The following is a 26,341-nucleotide window of genomic DNA, read 5'->3' on the forward strand; positions in this document are numbered from 1 at the left end:
AGATTTGCCATGCCTCTGCAGGCGGTGCAGCAGCCGGACCAGGGGTGTGTCATAACGGGGAGTGTCCCGCTTTGCCAGCATATACAGTGGCTCTGAGCTCCCCTGCTCAGCCGACTCGACGCCTCTCTGCTCCCGCTGCAGCTTGAAGCACTCACCGCGGCTCAGTCAGGTCCAAACCGGTCCGTCTCTCCGTCCGTACCCGAACACAACCATTCAGGTATGTCAAAATACTGTCTTTCAGTGAATCAGCACAGCACAGATCACAGCATGGTAATTTGATTGCTCAATTAAGGCTGCAGACAGAATGAACCGCTACTTTCCACTCAAACTGAAACACATATTAGTACAGCATATTGGCTAAGAAGAGACAGTGTGAACAAAGAGAAATATTTCGCCCTTTTCTGCACATAAAAGTGACTGAGAGTCCTTGAACCCCAATAGTTATTTGGGAAACCATTCAAGGAAGTGTGGCTAAATCATGCTTTTATTCTCAAAAGTGCAACGCAGCCACTGCCATATAAGGGCAAGCAGTTGAAACCAACTAACCCAAGATGATGACTCTGCTTTGGTTCCACTTTAACCAACATTCACCCTTCAGTGTTCAGAGGCTACTGAAGATAAAAAAAACCACAGACGTTTTTAATTGTTCTCTAACAGTACATTGGGGAATTAATTGAGCTTTGCAACTGTATACTATATTTAAAGACATCCAAGGTTTCCATAGTAACATACAACCAAATACAGGGGCCTCAGTGAGGAAGTTAGTCACAACATCCTGAGTGCGTTGCAGCAGCTGTGATGTGGGTACCAGACTGTAGTTTCAGCGTGATGAAAAAGAGGTGTGTTAGCCAATCAGAAAGCGCTTTGTCAGGTCCGCACTTTGCTGTAGCACAGACAGAGATTAGATTAAGGGACGTCTGTGTGGATGCCACTGACTGTGCCTACCCCCTCTTCAGATTTAGAAATAAGCCCCAAACAACTGTGTGCATGCTTTCTGTCCCTGTGCGTGCAAGAGGCCAGAACAGCTGAACTGTTGTGGATGTTTATAGCCTATGTGAAATGATATGCCACGTTTATAACCAGAAAATGAAATTGTTTTTAAATAATTGTCATGTCATGTGGTGTGTCTCGTCAACACATGAAAAAACTAAAATCACAGGTCATTAAACGCACGTTTTGGTGTCCTTACAAGCTGCCCCTTGTGGTTATGCAGTCATGCAAAGTCTACCACGTTGTTTTCAGAAGCAAAATCAGAAGTGGCAGGACATTGTTTTAAGACAGCTAACAGGGTAACAAAGGAAGGATGGTTTGTTATGACTGTGTAACAACCTGGGCTGACTATGTTACAGTATTTAAATTACTGCATTTTATTGTGAAGCAATGTAGCTTTTAGCTTATCAAAAGAGAGCAAATGACACACTTGCTAAGCTACACATAAAGAGGATGTTTAAATAATTTTCAAGAAGTGTTTTGGCCTGCAAATGATGAAGTCAATGCTTCTTAAAAATAGAGTGACTATGGTAATGTTGGTTTCTATAAACAATGAAGTAGTTTTACTTGTTGAAATGTTGCCAAACCATAGCTACGTGACAGATCAGAAAACGATCACATGAGTCATTTGTTTGCGAGAAGCTTCTTGGTTTCGTGAAAAAGACCTTCTTCTTCAAGTCTAAATCTGTCCCACATGAGACAGTGACTATAAAAAAAAAAACCTTCCAAAAGCTACATTTGAAGGGGCAGAGTTAGCGATCAATTGTGACAGCCAGTTGTTGGAGTAGGAAATACTGACATACTCTGTTTCAGGAGAAAAGTTGAGGGATTTTCCATCAGCTGCAACTGTCAGTGTTATTGCAGTCGAAGGAAAAAAGACCAACCCCTTTAAAGCACACGTTGAACCTTTTAGCTGTTTTGCATTCAGAACTCTATCAGCATGCATTCAAGTTTTATTCCATGTAAAATATAACATTATTTATTTATTAGATTGTATTGCTCTGTAAATCAGATGCTATTTTAAAAATATCAGATTTGATGGTTGATTTTTTTCAGTCCGGCATATGGCGGAGTACCCAGCATCTGTCTGTACTCTCAGGTACCTTTAACAACCCTCTCATATCCTTTAATAACCATCCATATATCATTGTGGTTATTTACAAAGTCATAAACATCCATTTTGATTGTCGTGGTCTTACACTGTGCAAACAGACGACAGGGAAGCAGAGTGCTTATTAAAGAGTGTTCAGGTTGTGTAGTCTGTTATCTGTTCTGAGCCAGCTGAGGGGGCAGCTGGAAGGCCCTGGAGAGACAGAAAGCCACATGCACAGAGAAAATGAGTCATCAAGAATCCCCTTCCTGGAGGAGGAATCACTTGTCCGAGGAAAACTCAACAAGATCCCGAGATAACAAGATTTCCCAGATTAAACTATTAAAGGCTTGTTTTTGAAGAAGGACACCAGCAGACAAATCACAAGGCCGAGTCATCATATGAATCCACTTTGTCTCTCTGCACAGTGGATAAAGTTTTCACACATCCCTAAAGCGAAGGCACACACAAAAGAGAGAGAGAGAGGGAGGGAGAAGAGCCAAACATGGGGGAGGGGATCACATAGCTGAGGCTGGAATGACACACTACCTCCATGTTTGTTTGGGGAAAAAAAGGTACAAAGAATGTGCAGTTAGTTGGGGGGAGTCTGCAGAGTTGTGGGGTAGCCTTCAGACTCCCTCTGCTGTCCCCAGCATGCCTGTGACGAAGCTCTGACCAATAAGCATGTGACCTGTTCTATTTAAACACATACACACATGTGTGTGTTGAGTCAAACAAACTACCCCTCCTTGAGTCACTTCATCCAAGTTTGAGCTTCCAGAAGCCGTTCATATTTATTTTAGTCGGCTGTTGCTCCTCATTCAAGAAAACTTTGCAGGAAATATTTCCATCTGCAAAACAAACCCTCAGATTCTCCCCTCCCTCTTTTTTTTTATCATAGTGGAAAATACACTTTTAACACCAACTTAGATTGTTCAAAGTTTGAGATGATTCAGATGCTGTGTATCTTCTCTAATGTTTTTGTCTTTATTAAGTCATAGACAGTACAAGTAGATAAGAGTGGGAGAAAACAGCTCTGATGTGCAGAAACAGACACAGTATTTCTCTCCATCAGAGAGAGCGATCACAGTCAAAGTCAGTCATCTTTATTAAGGGCCACAGAGACAAAAGATCCTTAGAAGGAGACGTCACACAAAAGTGATATTTTCAATGGAGAGAAGCTTCAGAGGAAAGGTATTCAGCTGGTGCTGGATTAGAAGATTTCTTGAACTTCTCAGTTTTTTCTTAAAAGCAGCTCTATTTTCATGCAAACAGAGAGCGACATGCGCAGTGAATTCTTGAACAGTCATCATGGGGATTGAATTGGTAACATTTTGTTATGAAATTTACACTACAAGCAATGATGTCAAACTTTACTTCAAGTGAAGTGAAAACCGAGGTAACAGCTTTTCCTGTTGCTGTGTCACAAAGAACATTGGCACAACTTTTTTAAAACGTTAAAATGTCTTTTGGTACCTAAAAAAATCAAATTGAACTTTCTCTGCTCTGAATCAGTCTCCATGAGGACTCTGCTCAGCTCAGCTCTCCATATGCAAGCTGGTCTCACAATGCTGGGTGTGCCACTTTAAGTTAATGAATGGCTGTATATTGACGTGATAGAAGTTACTGATTTATCATTGGTTGGAACAAAAAGTTGTTGCATTATTACTCTATTCTCTCACTGCAGTCATTTATGGTTGCAAAGATGTTGAAACTATTCAAAGCAGCTGTGGTACTAGAGATGAGGATGTGTCGCCTCATGTAATTAGCTTGTCACTTGTTAGACTGACTCTATTTTTATCATCATAAATATCCGTTAAAGGACTCATTCTAAACCTCCATAATGCAGCGTTCGACATTAGCACTGGCCCACTGGCCCTGATGCATGATTGACACAGTCTGGGCAAGCAGGTCAGTTATTATATCGAACCCTGCACGAGGGAGGCTTTTTCAGGTTTCACCGGCCCACTCAGGCCAGTTAAAATTCAGCCCTGACAAACAACAATGAAAACAGTAACACGTTCTCAATTTCAAATTGCTTTCCTGTGATACTTGTGTTTTGTCAGTAATTATTATGAGGTTGTGTTGATAATAACAGTTTCAATAGGTGTTTTCAAACCAAACTGTTCAGGGGACTTTCCTCTAAGTGGGGTTCTAGGAACTAGAATAGTTCCTGCAGTGCGGGGTCAATAAAAATTGGGGAGGGCTACAACTGTTTCTAGAATCAAACAATAAGAGCTCTATTTTCTTTCCAACGAGCTCTCTTATTTTAAACATAACAAAAGCAGATATCTAAAAGCGTTGTCCTTTGTTGTTTGTAGTGTCACTGACGTCACCTAATAGTTGCTGAAGTGATGTTTTTAAAGCCCATTGACAACACTGCCCTATTGGAAAGCTAACTTTTGATTAGTCTAAAAACAGGCAAAGAGGAAAAACCAAGGAAGGTCTAAAGTCTCCTGGCAAAGAGGTACAACACGCCCACCTGCCAATCACATAAGCCAAACTTTAATTTATGAAAATTTGAGCATAGCGTTAAAATAAAAACAGTTCAGCTTTGATAATCGCTCCGTACAGTTTATACAAGATATGAAATTGGCTTTTGAGACCAAAACCTTTGTTTGAACCAGGCTTTATACACGTTTATCTTTGCAGTAAAAAGGTTTTACGTTGCAGACTAAAGACGAGTCCTTGGCATTTTTTAAACACTATAGTATAAATGTCATGTTATAACACGAGAGATTGCAGCTTGGTCAAAGTTAGGAATCAACTCCTCGGTTCCCCAGACAGTATAAGTCTGCCTCTGCTGGTGTAGCTTTGTAGTTTCTACGTTTAAACAGTTTAAAAACAGATGAGTATGTATATCCAACCTTTGTCTAATGAACAGGGACCAAGAAGAACTCTTGCTGGTTGCTATTTAGGAAAACAAGGAGTCAGGTGGATTCAAAGAGTGATGCACTGATCTAACATGCTGGATTAATCTCAGTTTTAGATCACATATTATCAAACTGATCCACATCAACAACTGTTTCTCCGTCACTGTTGTCCAATAACAAGCATGTGATTCCCCCCATTCTCTTAATAACTGTCATGACCAGTATTCAATGTTTCCAAATTTCATTAAGTCAGAGCTCAGTGTGTCTTAGTGAATTATGCTTTGACCCATTTTGTATTGATACCATTCTTTTCACATTCTGACTTTGGGAGTCAACCTTGTTTATTCTTACCTTATGTTTAAAGGGTTAGTACAAATCTCCCTGTGTGGCCACAGACACCTCTGATCTGCTGTCTGACTTTTCTGGCATTCAACTTTCTCCATGCTGGAAACTCCACCAGGCAACTTTAGAGCCAATGTAGGAAAATTAAAGCTTTCAACATCCTCCTTCAAACTATAATGATCCCAGTGGAATTGTGAAGCAGCCCCCTTTTCCTTTGTCTGGCTAAACATGCAGGCAGACTCTACAAAGTCATGCAAGTTCAATGAAGCATGACCTGGTTTGACTCTGAGGTACCCAGTTGTTTGGCTATATTTTTCCGTCTGTGTTCACTGTAAAGGAGCTTTAAACCCACATTGGTCTCTGTAGCTTGACCTCTAGATACCTTAATATATTGTTTCCTCTTTCTCAAAATTTCTATCCCAAAGTTCATCTCATCAAAATTCTGGAACATGTGTCAACAAATGTCCGATTCAAAGAGCTGGAAAGTTGACTGAGAGTGTTTGTTACCAAAATTGCCCTCCGACTTTCCATGCTGAAACACTCCAGAGCTACATAATAGAGTGCACTGAGTGTGTTACATAAGAGGAGAGCAGAAATGAGGAGGGAAAGGATCCCCACATTTGTTGGCCTGGTTACATTAATCTAGAGCCGCTTCCCTCTCTCAGGGTCAGGATCTGATTCCTGCCATGTTTGTGGGCAGACTGCTGCCTAAAAGAATGGACAAATCTCGCTCCAAAGGGGACCGTTAGTCATGCAAACTGAGAGGCAGCGGGTTCAAGCAGCATTCCTGTGGAAAACTGGAATCTGTGTTCATTTTGACCCGAATGACCTACAGTTCTTCTTGATTTTAACTTTTCCAAACCTGAACTTCACATCTATCTAAAGCGTTTCATGATAAATAATATTAGATAAAGATACATACACCAATGTATTGTGTTGATAGCTCAAACGCAATAATCAAACACTTCAGAAAAATAATTATGAAGACAAGATTCTTTTTGAAAGCTGAATAAAAGCTTTAGTTTTGCCAGAATAACAACAGTGCACTGAAAGACGGCTGACGAATCAGGATCTAATGATAAATCCTAGAAGTCCTTAAAGAAAAGTCAGGCTCTAATCTGAGAACAACTCTTCGTTTGAGAGAAACTTTGTGTACTCTCTTTGCAGTGTTTACTGTTGGAGCAATAATTAAGAGGTGTGGAGTCGGTGAGGGTCAGAGCTCAATAGAGACTCCTGTTCAGTAGGTCTACATTAAACAAGGCCAGAAGTTAATCAACAAAAACAAACGTGATTATATTTAATACCAACCTTAAACCAGTGCAGTAATGTCAAAATATTGAAAGGACTCAGTAACGTGTCTTGATTTAATGTCGGTCCTTTAAAACACACTCAATAGTACATACACCTATTGCTGCTGCTTTGAAATACTTCACTGTGTGACTTGAGTTCTTTAGATATGGACATCTAACCATCAACAACTTTAACATTTGTACACATTTTGATAAAGGAAACACTGGGCAAGCAGAGCATCAAGGCAAACCTGTGTCCCATTTCTGGCTCCCTGAGGAGCACAAGTTAAATGTTCACCTACTTTAATCTCTGTTTTAAGGAATCTGAATCTGCTCACTAACAATCAAGTTAAATGTAGTAGACTCATAATATTATTTGCTGTAAGGTTCACATATTTTGTAGCTGTTTTTTTGATTCCAGTGAAACAAATATAAAGAGACTTGTTGAATCCGTCAAGTTTTTTGAGACTGTAGTATTTCTTCAGTTTTTCATTCTTTGAAATGCTTTCCCAACAGAACAGCTGATTATCTTGTACAATTTTTTTTCTTCACAAAGCTTACAGGCTCCTTAAAAAGTTTATAACAGGATGCTTAACTTAACTTAACTACCATCTCAGAAATGCTAAACATCCACACATGCTGCTGAGAGGCCAGCGGATTGTAATCGTCTATGGCACAGACACCCACTTGAAACTCTTAAACTGGTGCCACATGTCTTAATGCCCTCAGATACAGACCAAGAGTATGGTATGTGTTTGCATGAACGTTACATTACCTAACTTCCACATGTCTTGTACTGATGTGTCCATTCGGGCGGTGCAATAAATATTTGTTCCGTGACAGCGCAGACATTTTTAACATAGTGGATATTGAGCTGTATTGCTCGGTTTTTGTTCTTTTTAAAGGAGCAATCCACCAGTTTTACGAACTGCTCCACCTGTGTTTGTCTTCTCTGGCTTAGAGGGAGTTTCATAAGTACATTAGATGGGACTTGGATTACAAGTAAAAGAACAATATCTGTATTCACACTGATCTGAGTTAAGACAATGTCACATTGCATTATGGGAAGTGTGGGATTCAGTGTCTAGAAAACTTTGACTACAAGTGAAGTATCAAACCTAAATGAATTATGCCAGACAATCCAGATAATCAAATCTTGTTATTTTGTCTATAAATATTTTGTGAAGTTGTAACTACTACACTACACCACCGCAGTATAATAATAAAAAAAAGACAAATAGAAGGTAAAACTAATTCAATATATAGCACAAGCAGATTTCCTCATCATGTTCCACCCATACTGACCAGATATTTCTAATTGTAGACTGAATGCATAATTATGATCATTTGCAGTAGGGAGATAGAGGAATGAGAAAGCATGACAAGTTTCCTGGCTGTGTATTCACATCATGTTGCACACAGTGTTTTGCACACTGGCTATGACAACGTCTGAATCATGTCTGCCAGGACTTCCTTTTCCTGCTCAAAAGGGGAAAACACCCTGAACACAGGGCATCAGTGACTCACTTTACTGACCATTAATAACTAACTTTATCCCGAAACATTATCTTTGTATCCATGGCAACAACTCAGCTTTCAGGGGAGGGGCTTTTTATTTTCCAGAGCAAAACATCTGTCAAAAATAGAGCCTCCCAGTCATTGTAAAGGTTAATGCAAAACTCCATGACTTTTACTGTAAATCCATGACCCTCTGTTTGTGAAGTACCAAAGCTCGACATATCAGGGTTTCATTTCTTCTGCAGGAAGGATGGCAGCCCACCACCCAGAGTTTGAGCGGGCTGGACAGAACACAGGTCTCCAGATATGGAGGGTGGAGAACTTTGACCTGGTGCCCGTCCCAGAGAAGCTGTACGGGGGATTTTACACGGGGGATGCCTACCTTGTCCTCAACACCATCAAGCAACGCTCGGGGAACCTGCAGTACGACCTTCACTTCTGGTTGGGTGAGTACAGCAGGTCTAGTAACACAGAAATAAGGTACAGGTAAAGGGAATGTTCACTTCATGGTAAAATACCCCCAAAACAATTCTTTAAAAGGTGAGGATTGAAGTCTACTTTCCAGCATTTTTTCCTACTTTTTTTCTTGAAACAACAAAGAACACAAAACGCAAATTGACAATCTAAGCCAGAGAAAAGAAGAAGGTATCAAATTAAATGAATGGCCTTTCAGGACAGATGTTTGTTTTTTTATGTTGTTTCCATCATGAACATGTGGCCAAACCTAAAAAGCAGTGGTCTCATTTTTGCAGTGCACCTGCATTACAAACCAGCCAAACTGAAAAACATGTTGACCAAAGAAACAAACTGTTTTTCCTTCTTTTGTCTATTCTGTGGTCATCGTGGTCAGAAGTGCAGTTGTGCCTTTTTAATGAGCTTCCTGAAACTTGAATGACTGACATGGACAGTGTGGGGGGTACATTTGCTAAGTAATCCTCAGTAACAGGCAATTTTGTGTGACATTTAAAAGTACCAAATATTTCGAGTGGATTTACAGTGTTTTTCTAACATAGAACATTGAACATAGAATGCAGATTATTTTGTAAATCTATGACGGTGAATTAACTCTTTAAACCTCACAAGCAATTTACTCGATACAGATGAAGATGACTACGGTCTTGACCTGGTCATTTTGTAGAATTTAGCAAACCGAGATGTTCAGATTCTTATTGATTTCATATGCATTAGGTCAGCTTGATTGATCATGGAAACAGCCTCAGCAGCATCTGATGTAACCCTCCCACGCACTACTGAACTGCTGTGTGGGTCAGGAAGTTAAATAACATCTCATGTTGAAATGGTGTGCTGTGATTGGACCCCCTGCTGCGTCCACATATTGATCTCCTGGCTGACACAGGCTGCAGTGAGGGAATCCCACAAACACATAGAAGTGTGTGTGCCACCCTGGGTAGATGAACAGTTCGACTGCTGCACCAAAGTAAGGACCAGGATTTAAATGGAGCATGTCTGTGGTTTCTTCCTCGTAGGTGACTCCTGCAGTCAGGATGAGAGTGGCTCAGCGGCCATCTTTACAGTCCAAATGGACGACTTCCTGGGAGGGAAACCCATCCAGTACCGTGAGGTGCAGGGACATGAGTCCAAAACATTTCTGGGCTACTTCAAGTCTGGAATCAAGTACATGGTAAGATGTCATGCTTATAGCTACAACTGTACTCTGTAACAACTAACAGACCCGTTTATTAAAGGGATTTGTTGCATTTGTGTAGAAACCTGTGAAACCTGTTTGAACAATGTTATATAGGGCCCTTGATGATTGCAAGTTTATAAACAGTTTTAAAGTTAGTTACACTTATTTTTCACCTCTTAATATACATTTTGCAAAGGTTTATTTTGGGAGTTTTTATGTCTTTATTTAAGAGACAGGACAGTGGAGTCAGAAGAGAGAGAGAGAGAGAGAGAGAGAGAGAGAGAGAGAGAGAGAGAGATGATGCTTCAGCCTCTCCCGCACCATAAAGCTAATGAAATGGAGACGGTCTCCCTGTGATGGAGCTTTGTTGTCTTTATTAATATTAATCTCCCATATTCCTGAACAATTGGCATTAATAGTCAAGTGTCCGCTCTTTGACTTGCATCGCCCATGCTATACCTATAGACTAAAATGACGTGCAGGACTCGTTTGCACATAAATGATCCCAAAGAGGATTTACAAAGACAGGTTGTAAAAAGTATGACAATCACCCAGAGCTGATCCACTAAAGAGGAAGATGACTAAGATGTATAATGGCAGCAGAAAGCCTGAATGTGAGAGGAATGAAATGCACAAGACAGAATCAGCAGAGATCACTTTGTCCACAGGGGGCGCCAAACATTACTCACTGGAACTCTAATGAAACGCAGTAGGAGTCAAACAGTTTTTTAAATTTTAATGCACTTCTTGACTTCCAGAAAGGGGGCGTGGCTTCTGGGTTCAAACACGTGGTCACCAATGAGGTGGTTGTGCAGCGGGTGTTCCAGGTCAAAGGTCGCCGTGTTGTCCGGGCAACAGAGGTGCCCGTCAGCTGGGACAGCTTCAACCAGGGAGACTGCTTTATCCTGGACCTGGGAGACGTGAGTCAGGCTGATTATCTACAAAAATGATGGGAAACATGGTCTTTAGTTTTTGTATAATTCAAGTTCAACTATTCACCTTCTTCTCAATCCACTCTTCCTTTTAATGAACAGGAGATTTATCAGTGGTGTGGCTCCCAGAGCAACCGCTTCGAAAAGCTGAAGGCTACTCAGGTGGCCAAGGGTATCCGTGACAACGAGCGCAGTGGGAGAGCTCGAGTTTACGTCTGTGATGAAGGGGTGGAGAGAGAGAAGATGATAGAGGTGAGACTCAGTGATTCATTAAAAACCAAATAAGACTCAATATGACTTCTGTGTTAAAATCTCTGCTTCTGTCCTCAGGTTTTGGGGCCTAAACCAGATCTGCCTGCTGGAGCCTCTGATGACATCAAAGCTGATGCTTCAAACAGGACGAGAGCCAAACTCTACAAGGTGAGAGTACAAGTTCATGTAACAATTCAGATTATTTCAACGTCACTGTCAGCTTTCTTAAACATCCTGTAACTCAAAGGTAAGCATGCATTACAATGTGTACATTCAAACTTATTTGACGTCTCCTTCCGTCATGTTTTTACTCACCTTCCTGCAGGTGTCCAATGCCAGTGGGGGCATGACCATAGCACTGGTAGCAGCAGAGAACCCGTTCGCCCAGAGCGCCCTGGAGTCTGGAGACTGCTTCATTCTGGACCACGGCTGCGATGGCAAGATCTTTGTGTGGAAAGGTGAGTAAGGGGGGGGCTGCTGTTTGTTCATCTAGCAGAAGTCCGTCCTCTACACCACTGATGAACAGACATTTGCTGGTCTCTTCTGAGCTGTTAAACAGAGCATGGTTCAACTAAACTCAACTGAAATCTTTCTTCTTGCTCACAGGCAAAGACGCCAACATGGATGAGCGAAAGGCAGCGATGAAAGCAGCAGAGGAGTTTATTAAGAAGATGGGTTACCCCAAACACACTCAGGTTGAGATCCTGCCAGAGATGGGCGAGACGCCACTCTTCAAACAGTTCTTTAAAAACTGGCGGGACAAAGATCAGACAGTGGGCCTGGGCATCGCCTACATCGCTAACAGCATCGCCAAGATCGAGAAGGTGCCATTCGACGCCGCCAGCCTGCACGACTCTGCCGCCATGGCTGCCCAGCATGGCATGGTGGACGATGGCAGTGGAGAGAAACAGGTACGAGGATAGAGACCTGACCTCTGTACTTACTCAAACTACCTCCGGTATTTATTGCTTGATTATCCTGCGATGATGTATGTTGTGAATAGTTCTGTAATGTGAATTTTAAAGTATATAACTGAATGAAAACAAACTGCTGCCTGTAGAGAAAGAACATCAGTCTTAGATCTTAGCTGCTGCTGTTCCATATGTATCCTGTAGGGGGCACCAGATTTAGTTTTTATAGAATCTGTGTATTAGTGAGTGATGTACCTGAGCATGTTTCAGAGATACATTGCATGGTAATGTGAATATAAAAGTGAATATATTGTTTATTGTAAATCTTCCTTTTCAATAAACATTTTTCTTTGCTTGTTTGTTCACAGATCTGGCGCATCGAGGGGTCTGACAAGATGCTGGTGGATCCATCCACATACGGACAGTTCTACGGAGGAGACAGTTACATCATCCTTTACAACTACCGTCATGGGGGACGTCAGGGACACATCATCTACATGTGGTAAGAATGTAGAAAACTAACAGGCTGTCAGCAGATAACGCTGAATCAGACTCTGCTGCAGAAAAAAACGTTCTGCCTGTATCACTCTGCAAAATACACATGAACCAGGTCAACCAATGTTTTTACAAGGAAACCTGCTTTAGGATTTAGAGAGGATCCTGACTGCTCATGTATATATTAATTGAAAAATAAAACTAGCAGAATAGAGTAACGTTTTTATGCCCCTCCTTGATTTCTTTATACTGTGCATTTTCACAATCAGTGATATGTACAAGAAATTGCACATGGAGTTACATAATAGAAAACACAATCACCTCCAGGTGTCTGCAATGCAGAAAAAAAAGGTTGTCAGACAGGCCTCATAAATTGTTCTTTGTTCTAATTTTTTTTTAATAAAATGCACTCATCAGATTTGTAACTGATCAAAGAGAAACAGAATGAGCCAAAGATTTAAAGTGAAATTGAACTTTTGAACACAGAAACACTCCAAAGTGTTTCTTCAAGAGGTGAACGGCATAAATGGGAGATGTGAAATAGTTCAAGGGCTAAAATGTGTGCAGAATTTAAATGCACAAACTGTGAAGTGTCCAATCTACAAAAGTCATAATTCATTTTCCATACAGCTCAGATGTACAGTAAATATTTTTTTAAATATCAACCTGTATTTGAACTTGAAAAGATTCAAGAGGAAAGACCCTCTATGCCCATGGTAACCCAACTGCAAACGGACTCAAACTGGGGAAAAGAAAAGTTCAGCAACAGAACACTTACAGAATCAAGAAATTGTTAATAATTGTAATACGACCAAGAGGAACACATTGTGTTCTTTCTATAAAGAAATTCATCAAATGAAGCTTTTTTTATGAGCTGCTTTAGGACGGCTTCAGGTTAAGATTTAGTGTGCTTCAAAGATTTCCTGGAACAGATCACAGAGGTCCTTCTCTTAATCTCTGGCTTTCGTGTGATTTGCAGTTGTTCTGTGAGCAGATAAAGAGTCACACTGTGTCCTTCTTATCATGGGGAATGAAACTAATTGCATGAAATTGTTGGCAGGCAGGGCGCAGATTCCAGTCAGGACGAGATCGGGGCATCTGCGATCCTCGGTGCCCAGCTGGATGAGGAGCTTGGTGGTGGTCCTGTGCAGGTAAAAACATCTGGGGATTTTCTTTTTTACCTCATGTTTCATTTTCATCTTTTCATTCATGCCGAAAAGTCTCTGCTCTCCTCTGGCTAACTCAGCGCTCTCACCTCCTCCTTCCTGACCTTTAAATCCCTTTGTCTGTCTCTTCTCCCGAATGGTTTCCCTGCTGCTGCTTCTGTTCCCCTGGGTTTCCTTCCTTTTCTTTGTCTTCAGGTTGTTGGTGCTCCTATAACCACTCAGGTATTCTCCCTGCCTGCTTTGCACCTCATGTGTTTGTCAGTAGCCAGTGATAAAAGATGCAAGCAGATACATGTTGTGATTTTGTTCACCTTTAGGATTTTGTTAACATGATAATAAGTGCAATCAGATTTGCAGTGGAGAATTGATTGACAAACACAAACAGAACATTCCAGTGTGGCTGTTGGTGGGCGGATCCCTCCGACTCTGTCGCCAGCTCTGTCTGCTCCACATAAATAAAGCCCTGTTCCAAAATCTGCCCAGGCCCACAGTCAGATTATAACTCGGATTTGACTTGTAAATGAGTTCTAAAGATAGAGTTTGGATGTAACTGTTGAGATCACTTTGAGTTGTTTGGATCAGTCCTGGCTATGAACCTTCTTTCATCCTTTCTTTTTTTTTTTCTTCACTTTTGCATGTTCATCATGTTCATGTTGTGGCACAACTCTGTCTGTGATAAGCACTAAAGGGAACTCTGCATCAAAAAATACTCACTTGATGGAATGTGTGTTTTACCCCTTTTTCACTTTATAAAAGCACATTTTAATGTTCAGTGTGAACAGACGGTTGTTTAAAGAATAGACTCTAAACATTGTTAATTGTGTTAAATGGTCCAAACAGCTGCACAGTTGTTTCAATAACCAGAAGGACGCACAAAGAATTAAAAGTGCTGTGAATGTTTGTACTGTAGAAAGAAATGGCTTCACACTTAAAGATCCAGTACACTGCCTCCATTGTCTCTTGTTAACTAAGGACCAGTATAATGTGTTGTAATGACTGGTTTGGAAAAAGAATGGACTTCTATAAATATTTATCTCAAGCTGCAGACCAAAGACATTCATTACACTCGAACTGAAACAGTCATCACCCTGCAACTTCTTTTAATTTACAAACCTTGACATCCACTTGGCTCAGCTGCATGCTGCCACCTTGTGTCTGCGGTCGGTATTGCAGTAGAGATGTTTCACATTGCTAAACACATGCAACATGGGTTGATCTGCCTGGTGTGATTTGGTTGCACCCCCAACCTTGAAATAAGGCACGACTTATTTTGCAACAGGAATCACTGCAACAACCACCCTTCTAATTATCACGTTGTCATTTTGTTTCCCAGGTGAGGGTGGTGCAGGGTAAGGAGCCGGCTCACCTGATGAGTCTGTTTGGAGGACAGCCCATGGTGGTGTACAAGGGAGGAACGTCCAGAGATGGAGGTCAGTCTGCTCCTGCAGAAACTCGACTCTTCCAGGTGCGCTCCAACTCTGCAGGGCACACCAGAGCCGTGGAGGTAAGATGACACACACTCCTCATTCACCTTCTAACTTCGTCTTGTTATGGGAGCTTTGAAATGAAAATTCATACAAATTGATCAGAAGTTGACAATGTGTAAAAACCTCAAACACAGACTGCATGTTAACCTACGTTATCCGCCTCCATGCAGCTTGACGCAGTCTCCTCCAACCTGAACTCCAACGATGCGTTTATTCTGGTGACCCCCGGAGGCTCCTTCCAGTGGTTGGGAGTGGGTGCCAGCGACACCGAGAAGCAGGGAGCCCAGCAGCTGTGTGACATTCTGGGAGTGTCGGCCTCAGAGCTGTCTGAGGGAGGAGAGACTGGTGAGGAAACGTGATGAACAAAAGAACTGCAACACTTTTACTGTCTTTGCTTTTGAGTCCAACCTAAATCAACTACGAGACAATAAACTAAGAATCTCTACTGCAAACTGTAGTTAAGCTGTTCAAAAAACACTTTAGGGAAGTCTAAGCGTTTTCTTTTTTTTTTGTATTTCAGCTAAAGCGAGGGCTTTTGCTCATCTATGTTTAAACAAAGAAGACCGGGTTGCATCACTCTTTAGATGTTAGCAAGCTCATAAGAAGATGTATTCTCTGCTAGAAATTTCAAACACAAAACCTCTGGATTGATAAATAAAACAGGTTCCATTTTTTTTAAACAGCCAGCTTAAAAGGGCGAGCCCCGGGCTGCTGGAGACCAAAGAAGAGAGTTCTGACATCTGAATTACTGTGAGCCCACGCTCAGAGCTTATAAGCTTTATTTTTCAAAACGTATGGAGTTAACTGCCTATGTGAGATTTGTTAGATTCAGCATGAGGTCTGTGATGCGTTTAATAATATATATACATATATATATTTATATGTATTTATTTTTATTTTTTTAAAGATTATAAAGTGGATAGAGTCGGAAATTGGGGAGAAAGAGTGGGGAATTCACAAACGGGTCGGATTTAAACGGATTAATCTTATTTCCCAAAATGTCAACCTGTTTCTGTGAGCAAATGAGGTTTTTATCTTCCGCTTTTTCAACTTAAAGTGTCTCTGTGCTCCTCACAGATCAGTTCTGGGAAGCTCTCGGAGGAAAGACTGAATACCGCACCTCAAGCAGGCTGAAGGACAAGATGGACGCTCATCCGCCCAGACTCTTCGCCTGCTCCAATAAGACCGGAAACTTCATTGTAAGTCTCTGGTTAATTCTTCCTCTGAAGATGATCACAGTATAAGTCCTCTAATTCATCCTCCTCTCTCAGATCGAGGAGGTGCCCGGGGAGATGACTCAAGAGGACCTCGCCGCTGATGATGTCATGATCCTGGATACCTGGGAGCAGGTAAAGAAATGAGAGCTTAGAATGCTAAGAAATCACAGAACTGACTCTTAAATGAATGGAACAAATGTGCTCTAAACTTCTGTGTTGTAGGTGTTTGTCTGGATCGGAAATGAGGCCCAGGAGGAGGAGAAGACTGAATCAATGGCATCTGGTATGAACAAAAAAAAAAAAAAAAAAAATCACACAGTGTCAAAAAGATACAAATCTATAGTCATTAAATGTTATGACTCATGACCCGACTCGTGAAGTAACAGAAGGTGTTGGTGTTGGAACAAGGAGTCACATGGAGTCAAACGACTTAATTGATTTGTGTTTTGGGTTGTGGCTATAAGGATGAAAAACCCACCTGTCACGTCTCCTCGTGTGTTTACGTTAAGTTTGTTGTTTTGTTGGGAGTTGGAGTTTTGGGTTTATTTTTTTTTTTTTTTTCAAGAAAAGGACACCTGACCCATTCCAGAGCCTCAGAACATGTATGACAAAAGACACATTCTTAGAACAATTTACTAAGGTACTGTGCAAAAGACAACAAGAGATGCAGTTGAAAGCTAACTACGCTGCAACCAGACTGTCAAGCTCCAGAAGCTTTTTAAGGTATGAGTGGACAGGTGCTCTCCCCTGATTGGTTGATTGTTTTGCTGCAGCTGCACAACAATCAGGGTTCAGCAGGACAGGTGAATGAAATCAGACCTGGAGGATGTACATTTAGTGACATGAAAAAGAAAGGTAGTTCACAAACACTGGAGAGAGATTTCTTTTTTCAGCAGTTGGGGGGGTTATAATTATTAATCATTGATTTTTTTTAATTTTTTTTTTATTTTTTTTTTAAAGATTTGTTTTGGGCCTTTTTGCCTTTAATGATAGAGGGAGGAAGGTGGATAGAGTCGGAAAGGGGGGAGAGAGTGGGGAGAGACATGCGGGAGATGGGCCACAGGCCGGACGCGAACCCGGGCCGCCCGCACGCGAGGACTGAGCCTCAATACGTGGGGTCGCGCGCACTGCCGCTGCGCCACCGGCGACCCCATTAATCATTGATTTTTAGAGTGTAAACTGAAGCCCTGAAGGTACACACTCTGGTACAGTAGGTGACCATATGCACCTTTACCTTTATGTTGGATGCGATCTGCCATGAAACTGGAGAAGAAGAAGAACACAGAGACGGGGTGCGGCTGAGGCCATGACACCAGGATGAATAAATCTCAAAGCCTTATTTTAGAGGACAAAACTCCAAAGTTTCCCTTGAAAGGACACTGTGTTGATTTCTACTTTTGGAAACAGCTGTGATGTTATTCAAACCAAATTGTCTCCTGACTCAATCAAGATATTTTAAGGCAGAGATATGAGGATGGTATCAAACCAAACGGCTAAAAAGTGAATATTTTTAACATTCTCAGACTAATCTTTTGCACCTGTAACACAGGGGAAACAATTCTTTGTTGAAGGAAATCAGGATTTTACTGGAAAATCTCTAATTTACCCAATTTTTCAATAGTAATTGAAGCACAATTTTTAGAGCGTTGCTGGCAGAATGTTTGGCAACGTTGTGTTTAACATGTGGCTGTTTTAACAAACGGTCTGATTTTAAATTATATTCAGGATGTTAACTTGTTCTGCGGTGCTTTTATAAATCATAGATAAGTGTAACTCGATGACAAGCGCTAACTGAATCCTGTCCTGTTCTTCCTCAGCCGTCCGCTACATCGAGACAGATCCGGCTAACAGGGACCGCAGGACGCCCATCGTCAAGATCAAGCAGGGCTTCGAGCCACCGACCTTCAGCGGCTGGTTCCTGGGCTGGGACCACGAGTACTGGACCAGCGACCCTCTGGAGCGCGCCATGGCTGACCTGGCCCTGTGAATCCCTCCTGCCGCTCCCTATCTTCTCCTTTACAGCCCTGACCTTAGACCGCCCTGACCTTAGACCACCCTTACCTTAGACCACCCTGACCTTAGACCGCCCTGCTCCGCTGCAAGCACTGAGCTCTATCAAGACTTTTTAGCTGCAATACTCCCTGATAAGAGGGCTTTCTTTTCTTTTTTAAACCTTATTTTTAAGGACACATGGTTATGAAGGAGTGTTTTAATTCACTTTGTCTCACAGGCTACAATGATGCTTTAAAACCTGTCATTAAAACACAAGCAGAGTGTTACATACACAGGCATCCGGTTAGGATTTGCACTATAAAGAATCTGCCTCTTTCTCACTGTCACTGTTAACCTCTTAACTAAAAGCAAAAACACACAGCAACACAGTGTGAACCCACGGTGTGCTGAAAGGTTGGAAAACTCACTGCCAAGAAAACATTTAAAAGCAATACAACCAACGCCTTAATATTCGTTCCTTCAGTTTTAAGTAAACCTGCTTTTTCTTTTTTTTTGGAAAGGTACTGTTCAAGCTTTAGGACACTTTAAAGGCAAGATGTTTGCACCTTTAATTAAGACACTTTTTATATTTATTTATTTCAAATGACAGATTCATGCCCAGGGAGCCTGTGTGATGCTGTTTTAGCCAACTATATACGGGAAACTCGCTTTGCTGCTTATCAAACCAGCTGTCTTCTGTGACACTTTCTCAATGTTTCCCCCAAAGTCTTCTTATCATTTCAATAAAAACCAAAAAAACTACCGAAACCTGTGAAGTCATCGCTCTTTGCTTTCGCAGACACTCATCCAAAAACACAAGAAATAAACACCAAGGACAAGCATGCCTCTTCTTTTAATTGTCTTTATTTCAAGTCTTTGTATACATGTTATATCAAGATGTAACCATAATAAACACAGACGCATAACGTATAAAAATATACATGACAGCTAACTAGCAGAAGCTAAAAAATAATATTGTGTCACAAGATTTACAGCAGAAACCGTTATCATGTGACAAACGAAGAGAAGTTACCTCGAGCACTTGCTCGAGAACAAAAGAAAAGGATGCAAGGACGAAAGTGAGGGGCGGACGTGAAGTCAAGCTGCTCAGCCATCAGCAGAACAACGTGGTCACACTGCAGCTGTGCATACCTGACCACGCGTGTCATCTTCCTGCATCGAAGCATGGTAACAGGTCAAACTAAACTTTCAGCATCAGCTTCTCATTAAAGTCCAACACTTCAAATAGGTCATGAAACGTCATGTCTAAAGTAACAGGGTTTTCTATTGTGTAACAAAAAGAGAAATATAAAAAGAATTCTTTACCTCACAGGACTACAATCCTTTATAATCATCTAGATATATAGCATCTATCTACTTCTAATACTTAATGTGGTAACACTACAAAAACACAGAAGATACTGGAAGGTATATTTTCGAACACTCGTGTCCTTTAATATATCAAAACTAGGACAGATAGGACAACAATACGTCAGTTATTAGATGCATGCAAAGATGTGGAACTATTTGGCTTGTTTGCTGACATCATGACAGAGAGATGTGATCAATTCCAGTTATTGAAAGAGAATTAAAATACTTTGATTTCTTGGAAAGTGCATAGAAATGTGACAGTAGGCGGTAAAATGACTCTATGGCAGTAAGTTAAGGCTTATGGCTGAAAGATTAACAAAACATGTAACAGTCCCTGTTTTCCAGCAGTGGAAGCAGACAGGAAGGGGCACAAGAACAGGAACGACTACATTACCCACAGTGCCAACTGTGCAGATAATCTAGGCTGATCCTTATCATTTGTCCAACCCTCCAAATAGAGCATAGTGTATGAAGAGAACGCACACACAACGTGAGTGTGTGTGTGTGTGTGTGTGTGTGTGTGCACGTGTGCCGGGTGTGTGTGTGTGTGTGTGTGCTGGTTATTGTGATAAAGTAAACTCTACACAATCCACCAAGACTTTGGCCTTCCATCAATTCATCTCACGCCTGTTCAGTCTGGCACCATGTTTTAAAAAGTGAATGTTGCAAAAGGCAAAGTCAACCTTTAACCCAGAGTTGTGTCGGTGTCCCCTCCCTGAAGAGAAAAAGATAAGGGTAACGGCTGAAGTACAGCATCACATGAACTGTACCTCCTGTCCTGGTTTGAGTTTCAACCTTCAAGTTTGCATTGAATGAGTTTAACACTAAAGTTAAGATAAAGCATGTAATGACACCTAAAAAAAACACTGAGTTTACTTTTGACTGTAGAAAAAAAGCCACAAGAGTCAAACTACGGATAATATGCCGTAGGGATTAAAGAGTTGCAACATATGATGAGCTGGTAGAAGTTGCAGAAGGAGAAAAAGATGCATAAAAATGCAATGTGTGTGTGTGTGTGTGTGTGTGTGTGTGTGTGGTTGTAAGGCCTCTTAACTAGCAGGCACTTTGCTTTCATTACACTTTGGAAACGAGGGTTTGGGGCTGTTTCTCACATTTTCTCACATATTCGAAGCAACAGATGAAACTGCAGGAGGAAAGCTTCATCTTCTGCTGCCATGTTTGATCAAATCTCATACAACACTTTAAAACTTCAGTCAGGGCGATCTGAATGTCCTTAATTTAACATTTCATACTCATGTTAAAGCCATCTCGTTAAAATAAATATTTTAAAATTAAAATTAGTGACGAAGTAACAAAGTCAGTTTGGGTCGCAAGTTTTGTTTCTTAGCTTTTATAAAAGAACACTTTCATTCACTCAAAACTTTAGTCAAAGTGGGCGGACTGCTTTAGTCTTTAAGGTGTGTTAATATGCAAAAACGTTTTCTTTCAGTTGCTCATCAGAACCTAAATATGTGTGTTTGCGTAATGAATATTCTGACAGACTTCCCTCAGTGTTTGATGAACGCCTGCATCATCTCCAGCGGCAGCGGGAAGACGATGGTGGAGTTCTTCTCGGCTGCGATGGTGTTCAGGGTCTGAAGGTAACGCAGCTGCAGGGCCGACGGCGACTCTGCGATCACCAGGGAGGCCTCCTTCAGCGCCCGCGAGGCGTTCATCTCGCCCTCGGCTGCTATCACCTGCAGCGGAAAGCAGAGGAGAAAGAAGAGTGATGATCCAGATGAGGCTGTGTGAACGTGGGGAGGTTCTGAGTGGATCTTACCTTGGCTCTGGCCTCGCGGCTTGCCTCAGCCTCAGCAGCCATGGCTCTCTGAAGCTGCAGGGGCAGCTTGACGTCTTTGATCTCCACTCGCTCCACCTTGATCCCCCAGTCATCGGTAGCATCATCAAGAGTGGACTGAGGAGACAGAGAGGCAAGAGTTACACACTTTAAAAGGGTTTACTATGAGTTTTCAAAGGACATCCTACAGAGGCTCTATCATAATAAATCATTTTGTGCAAAGTAAAAACATCATTCATGATGATAAGTACTGCATTACTGCATTTTTTCTATATACAATGCCTTGCATTTTCTATCTTGTCCTGCAGATGGCGCTCAACAGTGTGATTCTCTAGTGAAATACAGTACAAAGCACACTTAGTCTTCAGGTGAAACGACTGATACAATGTCAGGATGCATTTAAAGAAAGACCACACAATAACATTTAATCCTAAAACACCAACATGCCACGTTTATCTTTTTGTTTCTACATTTTCACAACAAAAATGTTGTGGACAACAAGCACTGAGTGATGAGCAAGCAGAGAACTACAAGTTCTTTTTCAGCTTCTCAGCATCATGAAAGATGTTTCCAGATCAACAGCTACATGACAGGAACACGTTCATCTCTTCATTCTGTCCAGCTGAGGTACTTTTGTTTTTGGTACATTTAGAGGCCTCACTGTCAACATGGGTTTATTCTCTCTCTCAACAATTAGACTAAAGTAGAATAAAGGAGGCTACAGAAAGATAGACGACTAATTCATACAGTGATACTTAGAGACTACCTCTGTACATACAACACATGCTGCTGTTTAAATGCCCAGTGAAGTTCAATCCCCCTCCAGGCCAGATGATGGCAGTAATGCACAATTTGCCTTTTTGAATGACCCGCATAAAACAAGGAAAGAAAAACAGGTTCTTCATTGAGGTGCTGAACTCTTTAAGTTCAGGAAAAACTGTCTTTTTTATAGTGTATAAAAAATGTCCAAGCACGTGGAAAATATTTGTCATCATTGACAGAAGCTCAGCATACACAGGAAGTAGAAATCCAATGAATGAATTAATACACGATCATAAAATGAGATCTAGCAGCTGTGCTCTACATCTAACACAACATTACCTAAGGTTTCCTAAATATACAGATTGTACACATTTTATCTGCAGTTTGTTCGTTTCAGTTTGAGTCCAGGCAAACCTGGCTCTAAGCAGGCAAGGTGGCACTGTAATCCTCCATTCTGTTTCCTCTTCCACTCACGTCTGTGTGATTGGAGCTTTGGAATATTGACTACATTTCTTTTGACTGACATAATTATAATTTTTTGTTGTTGTTGTTGTTGTTAGGTTTCTGTTTCTGTGAAATGTTTGGAACTGGCCTTGAAATGTCACATATTCATATCCTTCTCTTGTTTTAATAATCACAGACCTTACACAACGTGAACACATTAACAAACACTGACAGTCTGCTGTACAGCTGCAGAGGTGTTGTGTTTGTCACATTGAACCCCCCAGCAGTGTAATATTGGTGTCCCAGTGTATACATTTACACTGCAGCTCTGTATGTTTCATTTACACTGACAGTGAGGTATATCAGAGGCCCAGCGTTTCTCATAGACTCAGCATCTCAACTGAGGTTTTACATGTTCACTTTGTTTGGAGGGTAGCTTTAGACCTCTTCTTTTGGATGCTTTAAAAATCTGGCTGACTTATCTTTTCCAAAGTTGACAACCTTAAACTTATAAAACCTGATACGGCAGACAGCAGACAACAACTCTTCACTGTATTCAGAATGAAAGATTTGCTCCTCAGACTGAAGGGATTTAAATGTCTGTTGTACTGCCACTGTCTTTAATTCTTTACTGAAAGACAGGTATGTGTATGACAAATCATCCTGCAGTTTTCCAACTTCTCGTGCAGCACATTGTATAGACCTGTTATTTTACTTTGTACTCTTTATTGTATCTGATTTAAACCACAGGGTGAGAATGTTGCGGTTTAGTAGTTTTCCACTTTTATGGACCACTTCTATGTTCTTTGTTATGTTGCACCAGAAACCCAGAGAGAACGTTTGTATGTGTCAGCACACCGGGAAGTAAACCTTATTTTGATTCCACATGAAGGGAGCTCTTTACAGATAAGTAACCCAGGGAGGTTTATTTCCGTCAGCATGTTCCAGTCCAGCAGTGAGGATATAAGACATAAACTGTACTCTACCTGCATACTGTGTGCGATTTCCTCGCGGTCAGACAGGATCTCTGCCAGGTTCTTTGTGCCCAGGACGTTCCTCAGGGTCGTCTGGGCCAACAGTCGGGTAGCAGCATCTGCATTCGTGATGTTAGCCACAGCCAGGGTGGCATTCTGGACCCGGTAGTACACCACACCGTCAACACTCACTGTCACAGAGTCTTTGGTCAAAACCTGAGAGCGAGATAGGGATGAGACAGGAAATAAAAGGTTGGAATAGTTCAGTGGAGCAGAAAGGGAAACATTTTCAAAGGATTTTTTTATTGCTCGTACATTAGCGGTTGGCTGCGTCAGGAATCTGCACAATTATTTTGATGTCCTTTGAATTCCTGTGAACGTGACAAGGCGTTTGTTTTATGTAATTGGAAGTGTGCGTGTCATACCTCTTGCGGTGGGATGTCGAAGGTGATGGTGCGCATGTCCACGTTAATAAAGCTGTCAGTGCACGGCAAGATGAAGAACAGCCCTGCGGAATCACAAGAATGCAAATAGTTTGAACAAAGACTAAAGCTGCTGTAAACACAATAATGAGGAAGCTTCTACACAAATGTTTGAAAACACCGGGATGAATGAAAGTCGGGCACGGGGCCAAGTCAAGCTCTCTTTATAAGACTGCAGCTGTGCTGACAGCGAGGCAAAGCTGCGGATATTTGCAGCTTTCATAATCCTGTTTCAAGTCGCAATGATTAGTGCATTAAACAATACTAGGCCTGTGCGTGAGTGAAACAGACATGTGCTAGGTGTGCAATCATTTAGCAAACATTAATGCTGCCACACCATTTAGAGACGAGTGGGCTGCATTTCCTGTCAGGATTGTGTGTTTAAACGGTGAGATCACAGCCATCTGTTCAGGAGGAGAAATTAAGACAACAGCAGTCTCCTCACTCCGTTTCTACCCTGACATTTCCAGCAACAATCATATTTCCTGTTAGACAAGAAGAGAGGCCTTGGTTGCTCTCACAGACACAGTAAACCATCATATGGTGCAGTGGAAAATTCCACTGCTAAGAAAAAAAAAAAAATCTCTGTTCATCGATAAAAAGCTTTTTTTGATGGCAGAAGAAAAGTTTACAGATGGGAAATGTTTCATAAACACAATCATTTTAAAATAAACTATTCCCACAAGCCCCTTTCTGACTAAATACACTGAGAAACGTTCTCGAGCACTATTATATAACAGATGTTAGAGCTGGAGTCGGAGCCAGGCTGCGAGCGTGAGGGTAAGGGGCATTACGGGAAACCAAATGCTGAATTCAACTTTGGCACTGGCTCCTCCTTTCTCTCAGGAATGAGGAGTGTGCTGGCAGAGAGCTATTATTACCCCGCTCTGTCATAAACAGGAGTCCCCTGACACTCCATGGAGTCACATTTCACCATTTTGAGAGGACACCGACTGTTTTTTTTTTAGATCCAGTTAAACAAGAAATCAAAGATAGAGACAGTGAGTTATGAGATGTATGCTAATTTTTGCTCCTGGGAGTCCTTTTTTTTTTTTACCTACACAAATACAATGCCACATGACACACATGACACATCACTAAGAAGAGAATGATGAAGGCACTCAGACATAGAACAGAGAGATATGCAGACGGGTGGCCAGACATATGGCTCTGTGGACCCTCGTAAACGGAGCCTCAGCGAGCCAGCGTGCACTCGTGATTATCTCTGATTAACTTTGAGGTGGGGCATTCTCTTCTTGTTATTGTTAGGCCTTCATATTTTTAGTTTTTTTATTTTACCACAGACGGGAAGGGCTGCATGGGAAAGTTCTCTGAGCCCACATAGATAATCATCACAGCACGCAGGCTTCTGCCGTTTGCCTGCAGCTGTGTTCTCACCAGCACACTTGGACTAGAATAAAACAGTGCAGGTAGCAGTGCACTCCGGTTTCTCACAATCAGGACAAGAGTTTTCTCAAACCACAAACAGGAATCTGCAAGAACGTGATCATGACCAGGATGTTAGTGTGGAAAAAAACAGACCCAATACGACACGCCCACTTTGAATATGGTCCAACTGTTGACAACTGAAATCTCTCTCAAGCTAAATGGTGGCCAAACAAAAAGCCCACACCTTTCACACCCTTTAGCTTCATGTGTGCTATGCACGCAACTTGCTATAACAAAAGTATGTCAGTCATTCTTTTATTGTGGTTTCCTGCAGCCAGTAAGCCCACCGGTTGTGGGAGTCAATCAGTTCCGCTCTTTGTTACAAAGAAAATAAAAGTGGAGGTTTTGAATCAGAGGGGAGATCTTAGCACTGAACAGAGGCATTTTAAAGTCTCAGGTGCTAAGGTAACACCCTGGTCCCTTCAAAGGTGCCTAGATTAGTTGCCCTGGAAAAGTTCCTGTCTGCAACCTGCCTTAAGAACTAGATGTAGAGTGTAATGAAACAAAAGGCTGAGGAAATGGTGGAATCTCAAAAGCTCTGAACCAGATTGGGGCGTGGTTTGTTGAGATACACAGTTGCTAAAATCAGACTTATAAATAAAAATTGAGACAACAAATATATTGTTTAAAAAAAAACATGCTCGTGGTCTCACCTGGACCTTTGGCTCCTCCTCGCACGATGCGCCCCAGGCGAAATATAATGGCTCGCTCATACTCCTTCACAATCTGTGCACACATAAAAAAAACATAAATGTCTTGCATAGGAGTCCTTTCCTTTCTCTTGGTTCAACCGTGTACAGATGCAGTATTGAAATAGTTGTATGTAAATTGACCTGCTCATGATGAGGCCTTTAAATTA

General features: G+C 41.5%; 2 protein-coding genes across 5 annotated transcripts in view; one reads left to right on the plus strand and one right to left on the minus strand.

The window, feature by feature from the left end:
• gsna (gelsolin a) lies at positions 1 to 19,244 on the plus strand. 3 transcript variants are annotated; one of them, XM_079364017.1, is made up of 17 exons: positions 1 to 217; positions 8,348 to 8,548; positions 9,590 to 9,744; positions 10,509 to 10,670; positions 10,785 to 10,934; positions 11,013 to 11,102; positions 11,260 to 11,392; positions 11,541 to 11,845; positions 12,214 to 12,347; positions 13,401 to 13,491; positions 13,702 to 13,728; positions 14,840 to 15,010; positions 15,164 to 15,338; positions 16,071 to 16,192; positions 16,265 to 16,342; positions 16,433 to 16,493; positions 18,028 to 19,244. In XM_079364017.1, the coding sequence occupies exons 2-17, from the start codon at positions 8,353 to 8,355 to the stop codon at positions 18,195 to 18,197; spliced, it is 2,220 nt and encodes a 739-aa protein (XP_079220143.1). In that variant the 5' UTR covers positions 1 to 217; positions 8,348 to 8,352; the 3' UTR covers positions 18,198 to 19,244. The 3 variants fall into 3 exon arrangements, with proteins under 3 accessions (XP_079220143.1, XP_079220145.1, XP_079220144.1); XM_079364018.1 differs by lacking the exon at positions 1 to 217 and adding an exon at positions 759 to 800; XM_079364019.1 differs by lacking the exon at positions 13,702 to 13,728 and having other exon boundaries at positions 2 to 217.
• Positions 19,051 to 26,341, minus strand: part of stom (stomatin) — a 9,330-nt gene continuing 2,039 nt past the window's right edge. For both annotated transcript variants that reach the window (XM_079364020.1, XM_079364021.1), the window contains 5 exons: positions 26,136 to 26,208; positions 23,977 to 24,059; positions 23,564 to 23,767; positions 21,354 to 21,488; positions 19,051 to 21,270 (listed from right to left, as the gene is read on the minus strand). In XM_079364020.1, coding sequence (XP_079220146.1) covers positions 21,082 to 21,270; positions 21,354 to 21,488; positions 23,564 to 23,767; positions 23,977 to 24,059; positions 26,136 to 26,208 — 684 coding nt within the window. In that variant the 3' untranslated portion in view covers positions 19,051 to 21,081. The remainder of the gene's footprint in view (positions 21,271 to 21,353; positions 21,489 to 23,563; positions 23,768 to 23,976; positions 24,060 to 26,135; positions 26,209 to 26,341) is intronic.

Source organism: Symphodus melops, assembly GCF_947650265.1.
Source record: "Symphodus melops genome assembly, chromosome: 16".
Classification (NCBI taxonomy): Eukaryota; Metazoa; Chordata; class Actinopteri; order Labriformes; family Labridae; genus Symphodus; species Symphodus melops.